This window comes from Thermobia domestica, chromosome 10 (genome assembly GCF_964235325.1).
Source record: "Thermobia domestica chromosome 10, izTheDome1.hap1.1, whole genome shotgun sequence".
In the NCBI taxonomy this organism is placed as follows: domain Eukaryota; kingdom Metazoa; phylum Arthropoda; class Insecta; order Zygentoma; family Lepismatidae; genus Thermobia; species Thermobia domestica.
Genome location: NC_137463.1, coordinates 222,198,020 through 222,215,468, shown reverse-complemented (window position 1 = coordinate 222,215,468; position 17,449 = coordinate 222,198,020). Strand labels below are relative to the sequence as shown.

At 36.0% G+C, this 17,449-nt stretch overlaps 2 protein-coding genes and 1 pseudogene across 2 annotated transcripts in view; 1 reads left to right on the top strand and 2 right to left on the bottom strand.

Annotated features, from left to right (window-relative positions):
- Positions 1-7,247, top strand: part of LOC145663009 (caspase-2-like) — a 165,010-nt gene extending 157,763 nt beyond the window's left edge. The window contains exon 8 of the mRNA XM_081729135.1: positions 5,830-7,247. Coding sequence (XP_081585261.1) covers positions 5,830-5,943 — 114 coding nt within the window. The 3' untranslated portion in view covers positions 5,944-7,247. The remainder of the gene's footprint in view (positions 1-5,829) is intronic.
- A 2,874-nt stretch (positions 7,248-10,121) lies between these two features.
- On the bottom strand, positions 10,122-13,599 carry LOC145661797 (tribbles homolog 2-like). The gene is made up of 2 exons (XM_081727130.1): positions 13,122-13,599; positions 10,122-10,168 (listed from the first exon to the last, which is right to left on the bottom strand). Exons 1-2 carry the CDS (start codon positions 13,597-13,599, stop codon positions 10,122-10,124), a joined length of 525 nt encoding a protein of 174 aa, XP_081583256.1.
- A 391-nt stretch (positions 13,600-13,990) lies between these two features.
- LOC145661796 (leucine--tRNA ligase, cytoplasmic pseudogene) lies at positions 13,991-15,645 on the bottom strand (annotated as a pseudogene).
- Positions 15,646-17,449: the final 1,804 nt, after the last annotated feature.

The window sequence follows — 17,449 nt, the reverse complement described above, 5'->3', positions numbered from 1 at the left end:
TTTGCCAACTCACGTTCTGAGCATGATGAATTTTAGACCAATAGTCTCTTGAGCCTTGCGTCTAGGTTGGTGTTTGGTTTCGGTCGGTTTGACGGCTTTAGATCAGTGCTCCCTGTATCCACGAAACGTTTTATGGCTCTCTGGATTGTCCTATCAGACACACCTTGCTTCCGGAAATGCTCTAAAGTTGCTTTTCGATTGCCGTATTCGCTCTGGAAAAACTTTCCTATCGCCATCCTCAGGTATTTTGACTCTTCACCCTTCATTCTACACCCACTCTTACACTACATCTGTGATAAACACACTTTACAAGGACCTATAGATGGCGCTTCTCGTGCAATTTGTTCCGTGTTGGCATGACGTTACACCACACGACACTTATGCTGAATCATGCCTTACTTTGCAGATAAATGTCCCGGCTGGAGCAATTTGTTTAAAAAATGGTACAGTGCTCTCCTGTAGAGTGAGGGATTCCTTGTTTGATCCAAAGTCATATACATTTGTGATGAAGAACTTCATCTCTGTACGCTTATCGCAATTTTCCCGTATTCTCCTGCATTATCGTTCCATCTATTCTTTTCATAATCAAACGCATTTATTTTTCATCCGTTCCCTTTATCAAGCAGAATGAATGCTAGAGACGTAAGACTGAAAGCTTTCATTTCATTATTTACCCTCCCTGATGGTGTAGTGTCTAGTCTGTGTGCCTTTGGTACATGTGGTACCAGATTCGATTCCTCGTTGTGGAATACAAAATATGATCACAATATTTCAGTTCCATTAATCATTCGTCTCCTTCAGCTTAAAGAGTATAGCCATGATATTTTAAACTTAGAAAGCCCTTTTACTAATCCGACCTTCACTTTATTTAGAATTGCTAGGCAATTGCTAGGTAAAGCAGACAATTACATCGCAGCCAACGTTAGCAATTGTCTAGTCTATCGTTTCCAACTGTTGGACCAGCAGGGCAGCAGCATGTGGTGATAGGCTAGATGATGTATTGACTTGTTAGCAGTGATTGAATACGATAGACATAGAATAATATTAACTCGAGCCAGAATTGTGTTAACCAATGCCCAACGGCGTAACGATAACAATGTGGACTCGGTTGCAAAAATAATTTTCACGATCCTAGAAACATAAAAAGCTTACAAGAAATGAGTTATAATTAGTTAGAGCATACTTAAGTAGAGGAAACTTCAAGTTAATCACTATTTATCAGTATTTCAATATATTATCTTTGAGGTTCAATTGTTTAGCATTTCAATAATTTATATTTTTTATTAATAAAGATAGAAATTCAATTTTCAGCGAGTATCCATTTCTATCTGCTGCGTGTATTTTAAAAAGTTATCATTCGATACTCACATTGATTTCTAATAAAACTGAACAATACATCGTGCTTTAAAGTAGAAATTAAACATGTCCCAAACATGAAATAATAGATACTTCTCTTATATTAACGTTTATGTGGTGCCTATTGAGTCTTCTCCCGTTTGGTGATACAATAGCTATACTATTGTTAGTTTTTTAATCAGAGTATTTGATGAAAAAAACTTAAGAAACTCTTTAAGCATAAACATAACGTGTAACATTCTGTACAGTGCAAGATTATTTTAAAAGCCTAGTATTATTCCTTTTACTGTCACACACTATTCCCTCAAGTAGATTGAAGGTTACTTGTATGACCTTCAATGCTATTAACGAGAGGTTAACTATACATTTCTCAATCCATTGAGGTGGTAAGCGGAGGCATAAATGTATATTATAGATTTGTGCACACTAATTAACCGCATTTATATGTTAATTTACCATACTTTCTTATTTATATGTCGGAATCATTTGAGTTCACATGTGAAACATATGGAAACAGTGGGAGAAAGAAAATTATATACCCACGAAAGGGCAAGTGCCCAGTACTCTTGTTGGTACTGATCACTTTTTAAAAACCTGAACATTCTAAACCAAACAAAACTAAATTGTTGAATTAGTGATTTGATATTTTTTATCATTATTCTGTTCTACTCATAATAAACAGTTACAACTATCGTATAAAACTACCTTCATGTATAATCTGACCTTTCCGATTCAACAAATGAGAGAATGTGCGTCTCTCAAGATACAATAATCATCTGCATTGCAGGTTTTGCAAGTCTTAGGTTATACTGCTGCCAATGTTTTATATGTATTAGTCTATCGGTTTACGTGATTCCGGAACCTTTTAAATGGGAAGCAAACGCATCAGTAGCACAAGAAAGAATAGGTCGCGAGGCTTCTGTGAAGAAAAACAATTAACACAGCGAGAATACTTGGGAAATGTTGAGAAAATTTTCTCCAATCAAAAATCGCTGGTTGGACGGACTAAGCACACCACGACTTTGTGCTAGATAGTTTTTTAATAGAATAACACTAGTCAACAAGATTTTGGCACAGAAATGAAAATACCTGATTCTAATAGACCTTTTCACGTAGAATTCGAATCTGCAATCAGTTATTCTCCATCACCCTCAGTTTTCCCGTGACTGAGGGATTTTTTGAAATTTCCCCTCAATAGGTACATAAACACACAAATTGTATTTTATGTTAGCTTGATTTATACTTAGTAAGAACTTTAAGGTTCACAAAAATCGCATTATTCTTTCTAGAGAAATAAACATATTTATATAAAAATATTCTGTGTACTGTTCATTTTACCATATTCATTAGTGGAGATAAAAACACATACAACTTCCACGAAAATTACAATATAAGCACGGTTTATACCTCATTGGACTTCCAATAAAACATATTTTCAATGATGTGTACACTATGTCGCCATTTTGTATGAGGGAATTTCTAGAGGGATTTTGTTGGAAATACACTCCAAAAAATAGTTTAAAAGACTATTTTTGTCTCAACTTGCTATTTGTATATAGTGATACAGAAACAGAAACTGCACTAAAACATAGTTTTACGTCGGCTTAATAAATAACGTTAATTTCATGTGAATCGCATAATTTTGTCTAGAGATATAAAATATTACGTCTATTTATAGGTAATAAAGAATATACTATGCAACACTGTTACCAAACACATAAACATAACGTTCACGTATTATTGACGGCACATAGATGGATACTCAAATACAAGCACAAATAATACACGCATGATTTCTGTGGAAAATGAGTCACTTTTTAATATTTTGATCTGGCAAAAATGCATAAAAAGATTGATGACTCACGTAGCCTGATGACTGTTAGTAGCATTGAGTGACGGTTCAAGCTGGACGTGTTTTAGATGTGGCCGCGTGCAAGTTGAAGTGTTTGTGCATTGTGGACTTCGAATAGATTGTGTTGTGTGGTGATACACTGACTTAGATTACGTTTGTGCTCCTTCAGGATTGTGGAGTGTAGATTCATGTGTGTATGTGTGTGTAGGATACCTTGCAGGATACAAGATGCAGAGGAAGTGTGTAAATCACCCGGACAATTTTTGTTATGTATGTGAGGGGCCGACATTTAAATGGTAACGTCGATGTTTTACTCCACTTGTGAGGAAGTGTGATCAGTTATAATTTGGTTGCTGTGTAGGGGACCAAGATAAGAATTGGGCTCATCACTACATTTGTTGTACTTGCGTCAAACGTCTGACTGGGTGGGCAAATGGTGAACGAAACATGAACTTCGCAGTACCGATGACCTGGAGGGAAACAAAAGATCATTTTTCAGACTGCTACTTTTGTATGGCACAGATAAAAGGAAAACCAGTAAATCTAAGTCCACAGTACGGTACCCTAATTTGCCATCATTATTTCGGCCAGTTCCACACAGTGCAGAATTATCTGTACCAGTATCTCCTTCTCATCTTACGGTAAATGAGACTGAAGTTCCAAATGAAGATGAACCTACTTATGTAGGAAGCAATCTACATTGGATCCCCATCTGATAACTCAGGGTGAACTAAATGACCTCGTACGGGATTTAAAACTCTCCAAGATACAGGCAGAACTTCTTGCTTCTAGACTTAAAGGCTGGAAGCTGCACCATCGTGACACTAAAGTGTGCATTTTTTGAAACCGTCATACAGAGTTTCAAAACTACTATTCTCAAGAAAATGATTTAGTGTGTTGTAATAATGTCTGTGCTGTGATGGATACACTCGGACATGTACATATAAGTACAGAGTGGAGATTTTTTATTGACTCTTGCAAAACTAGTTTGAAGGCTGTCCTTTTGCACAATCGGAAAAAAATTTCATTCAGTGCCTTTGGCGTATGCAACTAATATGGAGGAAACCTATGAAAACTTCGAAATAGTGTTAGAAAGAATTCAGTATGAGAAATACAAGTGGACCGTTTGCTGTGATTGAAAAGTTATTTCTTTGTTAATGGGTTTGCAGCTTGGATATACGAAATATTGTTGTTTCCTATGCATATGGGACAGCAGAAACAAAGCGGAACATTACATCCAAATGGCCAAAGCATGTATTAACTCCTGGACAGAAGAATGTTGTTTATTCCTCACTGTTGAGCCTGATAAGATACTTCTACCTCCTCTTCACATAAAGTTTGGGGTCTTCAAAAACTTTGTTAAGGCAATGGACAAAAGTAATGCAGGATTTTGTTACCTCAAGGAAAAATTTCCAGGGGTTAGTGACACTAAAATCAAGGAAGGGATTTTTGTAGGCCCCCAAATAAGATGTTTGATTCGTGTCGAAAAATTTGAGAATCTCTTAACTCCGGTTGAGAAAGCAGCTTGGTGTTCATTTAAATGTTTAACAAAGAATACTCTAGGAAACCAGAAAGTCCCAAATTACCGTGAAATTGTGAGTGATTTCCTGCAATCATTCAAGAAATGGGTTGCAACATGTACCTTAAAGTTCACTTTCTAGACTCCCACCTGGATTTCTTTCCTGAAAACCTTGGTGCTGTTAGTGATGAGCATGGGGAACGGTTTCATCAGGATATTTCCTCCATGGAGAAGAGATACCAGGGACAGAGGAGTTCACAAATGCTAGCTGATTACTGTTGGACACTCAAAAGGTATGTTCCAGAAGCCAAAGAACGAAGAAAGTCTAAAACTAAAACATTTTAGTTAAGATAAGTAAGTGTTCAGTTATTAAGAAGATACCACTCACTTCTTCTGTATTATTTATTAAGTAGACATAAAAGTATGTTTTAGTGCAGTTCCTGTTTCTGTATAACTGTATAGCAAGTTAAGACAAAAAATCTTATAAACTACTTTTTGGAGGGAATTCCCACAAAATCCCTCTAGAAATTCCCTCATACAAAACATGGTGACACGGTGTATACATCATTGAAAATACTGTATGTTTTATTTCAAATCTAACGAGGTATAAACCGAACTTATATTATAATTTTCGTGGAAGTTATATGTGATTTTATCTGCACTAATGAATATGGTGAAATGAACAGTACACATAGAATATTTTTATATAAATATGGTAATTTCTCTGGAAAGAATAATACTATTCTTATGAAACTTAGAGGGCTTACTAAGTATAAATCAAGCTAACATACAATATAATTTCTGTTTAGATACCTAAGGTACGAAAATGGTTTTTAAAAAAAAAGGAAATTTGAGTGGAAATTTCCCGAAAATCCCTCAGTCACGGGAAAACTGAGGTTGATGGAGAAAAACTGATTGCAGATTCAAATTCTACGTGAAAAGTTCTATTAGAATCAGGTATTTTCTATCGTGTGCCAGAGGAAAAGTATTTTTTGTCGACTAGTGTAATTATTAATATTAAACTTTTAGTGAAGTTCAAGTTTAACCTTTGTATTTTAAATTTTGCATTGAAGACATTAAAAACAATGTTTTCTCTTTGCAGGCATATGTAAGAATGCTACAGGATTTAGTAGGAGACAAATATGTAGAACAGTGCCTAACTTTTGAAAGCCGTGGTTTCAAGAAAGTCTTTTATTTTAAGCGAGTTAACCCGTAACAACACACACCCGTCTCTGAGTCTGGTCAAGGTACCGCTCACTAGTTTTTTTTTCTTTTCTTTTTTTGTGAACTTACATGGCGCTACCACCTAATCGTTTCTGGTGCTGCTGCCGTTTCAACCTCACTGTAGTGTTTGTAGCTCTTATAGGGGTCACATGATTAATTGTTCATTCTGGCTTGCTGTCTGAGAGACGGGTGTGTGTTGTAATGTAATGGGTGTTCTTCCTGGTCCTTCGCTTGCTGTGAGCTTAAACGAGCCATCTTTTCGGAATGTTGCTACCCAGTGGTTGGAGGAAGAAGAAGGAACTGATGAAGATTTGACAGTTGATGAAAACTTTGCTTTAGAATCGGACCATGATGCAAATACCAAGATCGGACCATGAATCGAACCATATGCGTCCTGTTCAAATTTTCTACCATTGTACAAAGTAAAAAGTAAAAACAAAACAAAAAAAGAAACAACTTGGTGTTTTTGTTTTAAGAACATTTATTAATCTTGATCACACTGGAAATGGAAAAATTTGATACAGTTTATAGCAACTCAAACATTAAAGTTTATAGCAGTTTAATTTTCCATTTAAAAGCATGAGTTTTAAGACACCCTGTATTTTTTCATAAAATGTTTTCTTTTTTATAATTTTGTGTATTTTTCATAAAAAGGATACTTTGATTTGTTTCCATGTTGATCATGTTGTTTCTGTGGACTATAGTAAAAGTGTTTTTTTCAATACTACCTAAATAATATAGTACTATAAAAAATACGCACAAGTTTTCGTCAATGTATTTTGTATTTGTAATATTTATCATGTAACATATTTTGTAAGGGTTATTTGCATTTATTTTGTTAAGTAAACATTGACAAAGAATAAAAATGCACCATTTTTTATTGTTCAGTACAAACATTGATTACTAACGACAGTAAATTCCAGAGGAAGTCTCACAGACGGGCCTGTGTTTTTATGTCAAAAAATCTGGTGTGTATTGTTAAGGGTTAAACTAATGATTGAGAAGAAAACCAAGTTGCTTACCATGTATATTAAATGGGTGATTTCAATTAATAAACAAGAGTGCAGTCTTAATCCTAGAATTCTTAACCATTTTAGCACTCGTAAATACCCAATATAAGTCTCTCAGACTCTACTTTTATTTTTAGACAATTTAGTGCAGTTAAGCAACTTGATTTTTTGAAAAATATATATAGTACAAAATGAAATAATGTTTGTTTCTATACTTAGCATAGATATAAGGTAAAATACATTGTTGTACATAGAATTATGAAATAAAGGAGATCTTATACATGTATTATGAACTGTTTAATGCTGAATTTATTTGGAACATTTGATCCAAAGTCTTATGATTGAGGCATGTTCTGATGTTCATCTCAAACTTCTTTCTTTTCTTTTTCTTTCTTTCTTTCCTTTTTAGATTTGTCACATAGAGCCTTTTGCATTCGTACTAGTTTTGGATCGCACAAATAACTTTTTTTTTTCCTTTGTTAATCCAAGAGACACCGTTCGTGCGTTTTGTGTAGCTTCAGGATCATGAATAGTATTCATTGACTTAGTTATTGTCTTTTGAATAGAGCCGTAGCTAGGGTGCTAGAGCTGATAGCTGAGGGCGTCGAACGAGCAAGAAGAAAAGAAAAATGTTGGAAATAATAAAACGACTTCTCGCCCAGAAAAAGTATTGGTACCCTATTAAATCAATATTATTGTCGGCTTCCAGAGGTATACATTTGGTAAAAAATTTTCTTGATCGCTTCGCTCGCAACCCAAACGTTTCAATAAGAGTCACAAGCTTTTACTATTACTTAAAGAGAGTTATTACCGAATGATTTGTTAATGTCAACCTTATTGAAGGGTGGCGAGTAATGACTTACAGTGTACGTAGGAGTGTTTACAAAATCAGAAACGGTCCATGCCTGAAATACATGTTTGGCGTTTTGATGGTGATGAGTTTGCTTAGTTAATCACGCTTTTCTATATGATCGGGTCAATTACTAAGGCGCGAATGAAGGTATGGAAATCAGAGAAGTGAGGAGATACACTGAAGCAGCCGTTTGCGCGGGAATACTAGAAATGAAGGTTAACCATGGGTAATGTTATACCATTTTCGGAATTTAAGAACTTGTAGAATAAGACCTTAACGAGTCAGAACTTAACGAGTTTCGTCATTTTCAAAACTGATCACTACCATTGGTTTTTTATTACACTGACATATAAAACGATTCCAATTTGAAGCAATTTATTGGAGTCACTTCTCCATCAACTACTTGTATCGCCAGCCTATTTTTCCGTGCATACGAATCTCGTTCTGTAATATGTCTATATACATACATACATAACATATATACACACATATATAAATACCGGGTGTTCTAAAAATGGCACCCACGGATACAGAGCACTATTCTACAGGCCAAAATAAACGTAAATGTTATATGATGTTATGCCTTCCGGGGCCTCCATTTGCCGCTATAGGGAATTCAAAAAATTTCACAATGTGCTAACGTCGCAGATAAACTTGGAACCATTAACATTGATTTATTACCTGACCAGCGAACAAGTAAGGCGGCCGATTTTGGAACTAAAATATAAACAACACTGTTTCTAACCAGATTACTTGTCATTAATCTCTCACAGTTATTTTTGTCCTGTTCATAATAAACCAGTTCACGCATATGTTGAACTTAAGGCAAACAGTGTTTTAAAAGTTATATTAGTTATTTTCAGAACATTTTAAAGGACTTGCAAACGAAGTACATACAACCTCCATATTAATTTTGCAATAACTTGCGAATAAACTAACCTTAGTGTTGTACAAAGAAACACTAAGAATTTCGTAGCATTCGAGTGTAAGGAATTCCTACCTCTCCTATTAACAAAACCTCGAAGTTCATCTTTGTGAATCAAAGTTATATTTTTGGCAACTATGCTAAAGCAAGTTCTACTGTGTAGTTTTGAGATAAGACGTATTCGAAATAGAGACCAAGTTGGACCATGTGATCTCCGATCAATGGTCTAAGCAGTAACTTGAGTAACAGCATTCTTTTGCATTGATATTATTTTCGGATGTGCTGAAGTCTGGTCAGAGAGAAACTGATAATCTTTGACCGCCACACTCCTAATCACCTCCGAAAGAGAATTGAATCCGCTCCTGATTGAGATAGTAGATAAAGATAACTTTCTCTGATGTCTAACCTGTCATTATTTAACATGGTTTGGAAATTTTAAAATCCAGTATTTCTGGCATATTTTGAAAACTTTATTTAAAGGAAATATACCCAATGTTACATTGCAGGCGGTAGGGGAGAGATTAAAGTCTAAGTGGGGAACCTGACAATTGAAGATTCCTTATAACTCCAGTGAAATTCAGAAAAATAATTACGTAGTAAAAAAGAAAATATACAAAACACATTTTCAGGGTAGCTCTCAAAAGTTTCAAAATTATTTTTTGTGTAAAAACAGTTAGTAGAGTTAATTCTTTGTCACCTGAAACCTAGAGTATGAAAGAAATTCAGAGGGAGTTCAAGGGGAATTTATGTATTCATAAATAAAAGTTGTGAATTTATTATGTGTTGAAGCAATGATACTTACGCTTACATTACTCATACACTGATGTTTTATCAATACTTTTATTCCACATTTACCAAAAGGCTGGATTTCGATAATAGTCCTAAAAGAAAGATCTATTGTAATAAGATTTTACAAATCAATCCCGAAAGGCAACCTATCCAATAGCCTTTCTAAGAAAATGAAGGAAAACTTATTTTTCACCTACTTTTTCCCAAAGGGTTTATATTCATCAAACAAATGGAATGAAATTTCTTTAGTTTAACGTCCCATGTTTATACCCTTTATGCTAATGGAGACAGATGACTAATAAAAGTGAAGGATTGTAAAATTAATTTTAGAGCTCTCATTGGGATTTCAACCCAGAACAAAATACAGCAAATGCACATGCGCTAGCCAATACACCAACGAGGAGGACTTCCACAGTTCTCGAGTGGAAACGTATCGGAATTCTTCCTTGGTTAACAATCGAGAAAATAATTTATTTGTCAACTGATAAACGTACACTTAAAACAAACACAAGAATCACGAGCCTTAATTTGATTTAAACTTACAGTACAAGGTATTGCGCAAGTCTCTAAACTATCAATCCTACATTAATCTTTTAGTCATTGGCATCGTCATTCCTGTGTTTTACAGGTTGCACCTGTTCTATAATGAAATCGAATAAAACGTATTCAATTTTTATACACATTTACGTGCTCTGTATTTTTTTTTTTAGATTGTTAATTTCCGTGCATATGTCATTATACACACTACATCTCCATTATTGCAGGAATTATGAGCCATTCCTGCATTCAATAACTACTATATAGTTTATGGCGTTCTTTATTAAGCGCAAAGAAATAGGCTAGTTAATAACATGTAAACTGCAACTTTCAAAAATCGTTGGATACACTGCAGATTGGCGCTCTCCTCTCCCCTATCCTACCGCGCTTACCTAGAAACCGATATAAACACAACAGCAGCGCCATCCTCCAAAAACTGCACTAATATCTTGGTCAGGTAATACGAATGCAACAAGCAGGTGAATCAATTGCTAAAACTAATAAGTGATGCTAGTCTATGGATCTTTATTTGCGACGATGGCAGATAGTGCAGTTTGTTTATAAACAAGTAGCCGATAGGATTATATATATACCTAGGTATATAAAACTTTATTTGGACTTGCAGAATAATGCACTGTGGTCCTTGGGTGCTATTTTTAGAACACCCGATATATATAGGGTGGACAATTCATCTGGAACATACCGTGCTCGTGAGTTTTCTCGGGGCTCTCCCGTTTCCTCCCACTTTCTTCATTCCACCACTTCATTCACTTCTCATCATCACCGTCTCCTTTAGCGTAACCGGCATAACCGTGTGACTTAATTTTTTTTTTTTTTTTTTTTTTTTTTTACGTGGAACATCCGTAATAACGGAGAAACCAAAAGATGGAAAAAAGCGAAACTGTGCAGGAAGCAGCTATAAAGTGAGCGACATTGTTCTATATATTAAACAACACCACCCACTGAACAGCGTTTCCATCCTAGTAAAAAGTTATATTTTTTCAAAGAGCAGTACGACAGATTATAACATTTTAAACGAAAATTTATAATACTACATTTATTATTCAGTGTTACAAACTAAGGTTGTTATAATATCAGGAACATTCAAAGTTTGGAATTTTTTTTTCACGCATATAGCACAACGGAGATGAACAAGACAATGAACATCGGAAGTACCTTTATGTTGCATACTATAGCCATGGAATGACTTGTTTTGAATCCATAGCAACGAAGTTACAAGGATTTGAAAATTTGAATTTTTAAAAGGCTTTATTTCGAAAAAAATGCTTAGATAAGTATTATATCTATTTACGTGCGTGGTTTGCAATGGTTGTGTAAACTATTTTGCCGTTTACAGAACTTCGATATTTTAAACCGTTCCGGAGATATCATATACATTGCTGAAGTTTGTAACGCTGCTTAAATCATTTAATTGCGAGGATTTTTTGTAATTAGACCTATTAAATGTTATTTCTTCTATACTATAAAAGAGAAGGGAAACAATAATCAGTTTATATATTGTCCAGAAATACTAAATTTTCAGCTGTGTAGCTGTCTTTACAACGTTTATCATATCCAAGAGCGCCGTTCCTGGGGGCCCGCACACCCCCAAAACTCATGTGGGCCCCCTCATTGTATTTATGAATTTACAATATTTGGCATAGTTTGAATGCAATTTGCCTTAAAATCATCATCTGCATCTGAATGGGCCCTCCAAATTTACAATGAAATAGGCGTCATTCATCTTATTTCCGAAACGTTTTAAGATATCGAAGTGCTGTAAACAGTAAACTGATTTGTTTGTTAATTGCAAACCACGCAAGTAATTAAGTATGATACTAACCAGAGCATATTTTCGAAATAAAGTATTTTAAAAAATTCAAATTTTAAAGCCCTTGTAACTTCGTTGCTATTCATTCAATGCAAGTCATACCATGAGAATAGTATGCAACGGTAAGATACTTCCGATGCTCATTGTCTTATCCACATTCGTTGTGTTATGTGTGTGTGATAGTGGCTTCCAAATTTTGGATGTTTGGGATACTATAACATCCTTCGTTTGCGACACAATAATAAATATGGTATGTTAAGTTTAGGTTCAACATGTTACTTTCAAATATGTAATAACCTATTGTAGTGCTATTTGAAAAAAAAACAACTTTATAGTGGCATGGCAACACTGTTCACTCGGTAGTGTTATTTAATACGCAAAACGATGTCCTTCTCATTATAGTTGCTTCGTGCTAAGTTTCGGTTTTCTTCCTCTTTTGGTTTCTCCGTTATCACGGATGCTTCAGATAAATTGTTCCCCGTATCTACCTATCTATCTATCTATCTATCTATCTATCTATATCTATATATATATATATATATATATATATATATATATATATATATATATATATATATATATATATATATATATATATATATATATATATATATATATATATATATATATTGCTGTTCATATCTCCTTGATATTTGCGTATATTTTGAGCAGTAAACCGCCAGTGATTTCTGACAGGAGAAAGTTGAAAATAGATAGGTGCCATGTGCCGGTGCTGTGCCATCAGTTGTAGCTCAGAATACGTAATAAATAAATGCAAACAAATGGGGATGGAACTCATGCACAACACGGTACTTAACTGTAAAATTGTGGTTGAATTGTAAATAAAATTCAAATGTTTCTAATTTAGAAAATGACTAGTTGGGGAAAAGGGTGAGAGGAAGAGAAAGGTTGTAATTAAAGAATAGGAATGAGCACTAGCCTGATGTATCCAATGAAGCTGGCGTCGTCCTGGTCATCTGGAATGAATATCTGAAGAAGTCTGGATTAGCTGGTGACAGTCAACATCTGGATCTTAATCCTGTTGAACTGCAAGGGGCGTCGATAATGCGTCTTTGCGATGTTGTCCTCCTACACCTTCATTCTACTACTCTGGTGACAAACTTAAAGGTGTCTGCGGCGATGAACCGTCAGAATGGTACTCTTTGACTTGTGGAGTCGGTGGTCCTCCAATGGTGGGATCCGTTTGTCTCCGATGATCCTGCACCTCTCTTGATCGCGTGTCGAATATGCGAATGGAGATCACCGTGACCAGGAAGGAACATCAGGTAGGAATATCTCTCGCCCAAAAGAACTTCGTGAAGACTATTGATGTGCGGATGAGAGTCAACGCGATAATGAGCCGCCAGCAGCGCACCTGCGTCCCGACACACCACCTTACACACGAATTCCTCTCGGGTATGAATATTAACACACCTATATAAAGTGCTGCCTTCTACTTGGTCCAAAATCAGGTACTTGTCACCAACCAAACAGGCTGAAAATTGTCTATTATTTGGAAATGTTGGCGGAGAAGAAGGTTGAAGATTAGGGCTCAAATACCCTGCAGAACCACCACTACATGTTGATTTAGTCACCGGTGGGAGAGCACTTTTGAGTACTTCGCAGTCCTGCACATCCGAAGACTGCAGTTGTTTGTGTCTTGCAACATTCAAATTAAGCGGAGGTGGCCTTGCAACTTGCATTTTAGTACTGCTTCTTATAATATACTATAAACACAAATATAACACTGCCCTTGTCACTTTTGCACAAAACTTAGCACACACCACTAGTATCACTATACGCAAACAAGCACTTTAAAAATATATAGCGCTATACCATAAAGAACACGAAATGAGTTATTAACTTCCTTTCACAAGGTTTCATTCCAAACCAAAGGTATCTCCAACGGGGAAAAAATCTACTGAAGATTTCCCACGAATTACTCCGTATTTCAGTCTTCAAATTGCTTGTTCCTGAGTGGATATCGTTCCAAATTTTGACCGTGGTAGCATAGGATGTCCGTCCGGCCCTTTGACTACGTCTCCGTGTCACGGACTGGCCAACTTCTGGGCCGGTCCCGCTCAGCAACAGAAATCACACACTACACCGAAACCAACGATCGCCATTTAATATTGGTATACTGTATCTAAAATGTCCACTGCATGGCTGTGGGTTGATCACAGTCACTGATATTCCGGATTCCACGTAGAACACTATGAAAGGATCCCCTGGACAGCATTCTTCCTTTATCTTTTCTGGCGCTTCATCTGTATACTTCAAAGTGATTCCTTCCAAGTCGAGAGTATTGGTCAAATACACCAGATTTTTCTCCAGTACTTCTTTTTTACTGAAATCCAGAGTCAAATTTAAGGCATCCAATCCAATTTGATCGATCTTCTCCCTCGTTACCTGAACGAAAGGCATTACTCGTTTCATGTACTTCTTTAGCTCTGGTTTCTTGCCTAATTCAGTCGCGATAACTTTGGTATCCGGCAAAACGTCATCTTTATTTTTCAGTTGTTTGAGAGTGGTCAACACAGTTGATTGCCAGGGTGGGAATGTTTTGGCTATTTATATCGTAGCATGTGTTGGCTTTTCTACAGGAGGTACTGGAGCTCCCTTCCGAGCTTTGCCCTGCTGCATGTAGTTTTTCAGTTGAATTCTAAATCCGTGGGCAGCATCCATCAGGTATGATGAAGACTTCACAAGAACTTTGTCCACACTTCCTGACAACGGCCACTTAGCATGAAGGATACTCTCTTTCTTTCCAAGTAGCTGCCATACATATTCTGCAACATGAGGAGACAGAGGGGACATCAAACGAGCCTGCACTTCGATAAAATACAGTATCAAATCCTTATGCATTCCTTCCAAACTCAATTCACGATATTTATCTCTGACAGCCTGTAGCTCGAAAAATCCTGTCCTTAGAGCTTCCTTGAACAACATTCGATTGTAGTTTTCGTCAGTCTCGTTAATTTTCAGATTAATTTCACTCACAAAAACTTTTTCATTAAAAGTCTCTACTGGACCTGTTCGAAGTTTATCCTGCGATGACATTATTTCCTTCACCCACTCGATGAATGTATACAAACGTAAAATGCCAGCGTCTGCCATGCTTTCTACAAAGTTTGCGTCTTCCACTGAATCCCCTGAGTCTGCCAGACACAAGCGCATTCCATCTGCACTGAATTTCTGCACAGCCTCACTCAAAGTGAGAAAATTCCCCTCTGATTTTGACGTCTTTGCTGAATTTAAGAGCAGATGTCCATTCGCTCTAATCGCCAACGGCCATCTGGACTCATCATCAGGCCAAATTGCGCAATGATTATAAATAAAGGACGTCAAATGATTCTGAATCAAGTCCTTCCCCGATGTCCGAAGATCCAACGGATACCAATAATCAAACTCTGCTTTCATTCTGTCGAGTGTGCTTTTTGGTATATCTGTGTTGGGAAACTTAGCATTTCTGAAGAATATATAATCCAATACCTCTGGAGTCATTTGTTCAGGTTTGATTCCAGCTGCATTTGGACCTCTCCCATTGAAAGTGCCTCCTTGGAGAAAATGAGCAACCGTATAATATGCCATGTACATGGATGACTCAGATAGGGATTCAATTAACCACGTTTCGTCCCACGGTAGTTTTGTACCTAATCCATAGGTCCGCGAACAAGCATATTCATGTAACCAGTTCAATGTGGCAATAAAATTTTTCCTCACTTCATCATGATAAGTATTCATATTATTCAGACTAGGTAGAAAATGCATACTTCTGTTGTAGCCCTGTTTAATTTTATTTTCAATTGCCACTCTTTTTTCTTTTATTCAAGTGTTTTAGTGCTTATCTCTTGTTACTATATTAAATGTCGAATTCTGAAATTATAAATAGTTATTTCCGTATAAATAATATTTTAATTGAAAATATCTTATTAAAATATTTAAATCAAAAGTGAACACGTTAACCATTAGGCTAAACGGGTGTTAATCTTCTTCCAAGAGCACTTATGAATATATATATTAGGTATCAGTGATAAGTGAGTATTTAGTTGTACTGATGCAACAATTTTTGTAGAGGGAGTTTGGCTACTGGCATATAAGTTTTAGCACTCACCAATTACCTCTATAAAAATGTTACAGAAGTACCCCTGGATTCTGAAACTTGGAAATTTGGATAGGTCACATAATAGTTCCTAAGTGAAGTCTTGACCCGACAAAGACAGGTTCCATAGCATTGGAAGTATGGACCTCTAAAGTTCATTTTTTAAATATTTTCGACAGCCTATAACTCAGAAAAGAAGAATTTGTACACCCACATTGGTCTATACTTTTGTCTTATCTTGGTGTCAGGAATCACCTCCCAAACGTCGTCGGTGTTGTTTTGAAACACCATATATGAGTAATGACCAGATTAAATAACAGAAATATATTAGATTTCTCTTTGAAATACGCTCCTAAAATTTGAGCAATTCGGACAGCTTGAATTAATTAAAAAATTGTTCGTGTCTGTAAGGGAAAAAGTAGTCTTTTGTTCACGTTAATTTCAATTTATTAGAATTAGGTTTAATATAACCAAACTGATTTCTTAAGAGTGTAAGATTGACTGTGTTTAATTATCTGGAATTTGTGGGAATTAAAAAGGAATTAGACAAATAGAACGTCATACCTGTGTGATGCTGATTCCTCGTTGTCAAGAAAATCCAAATCCACACCTCCGTTTTCGGTCAATACAAAAGATCAGTAGCGTAGCGTGCTATTCCAAAATGGGGATGCCAAAGTTAGTCATTTGTGCGATATAGTACTACTGCAAGCAGCAATACATAGCTATTCCGAATAGAAATATAGGGTTATACAAAATTTAGGAGGAAGCCCCCCTAATTGGAGGTCTAGTGGGGCATAGAGAAGCGAATGCGTGGATTACGTTAGAATTTAATAACCAATTGTCTCAGCTCCTTCTTGCTACTACCGTTGTGACGAGAAAACTAATCCCCACTTTTGTATGAACATTGTTTCCAGTATCGTTTCCTTCATTTCGTTCTCGTCGGCGGCTTTTTTCTCCACATACCACACGTCAATCTCGTTCTTTCAAAAAAGAGAAAAAAATATATATCGCCCCTAGAAATTTGTCATCTTGGGTCCGGAACTCAGACGCCCGTTCGTGAATATGGGCCTGATTGTATATATCATTTGAAGATGTAAATACAAAGCACTTAAACCAACTCTGGGGGCCTGTTTCTGTATCCAGATACTGAAGTCAAGGGCGCAAATCTGTCTTCAACGTTCGTGGGATGGATAAGACTGTTCCCATAATCCTTTCCTTTTTTAACGATGTTCAAAATATTTATGAAGTTGAAAAAAAATGCTGTGGAGGATTAGTGAAGCAGAGTTGTCTATAACACCAGCAGTAGGGTACATTTAAAGGCTTATTGTGGGGGGAGGGGAGAAGAAACTCATATTACAGTAGATGAATCAGATTTCTGAGGTAAACCTGTTGTACTCGTATATTATATACAAAATGATGTAGATGAAATAGTGGTACATATCATTATTACA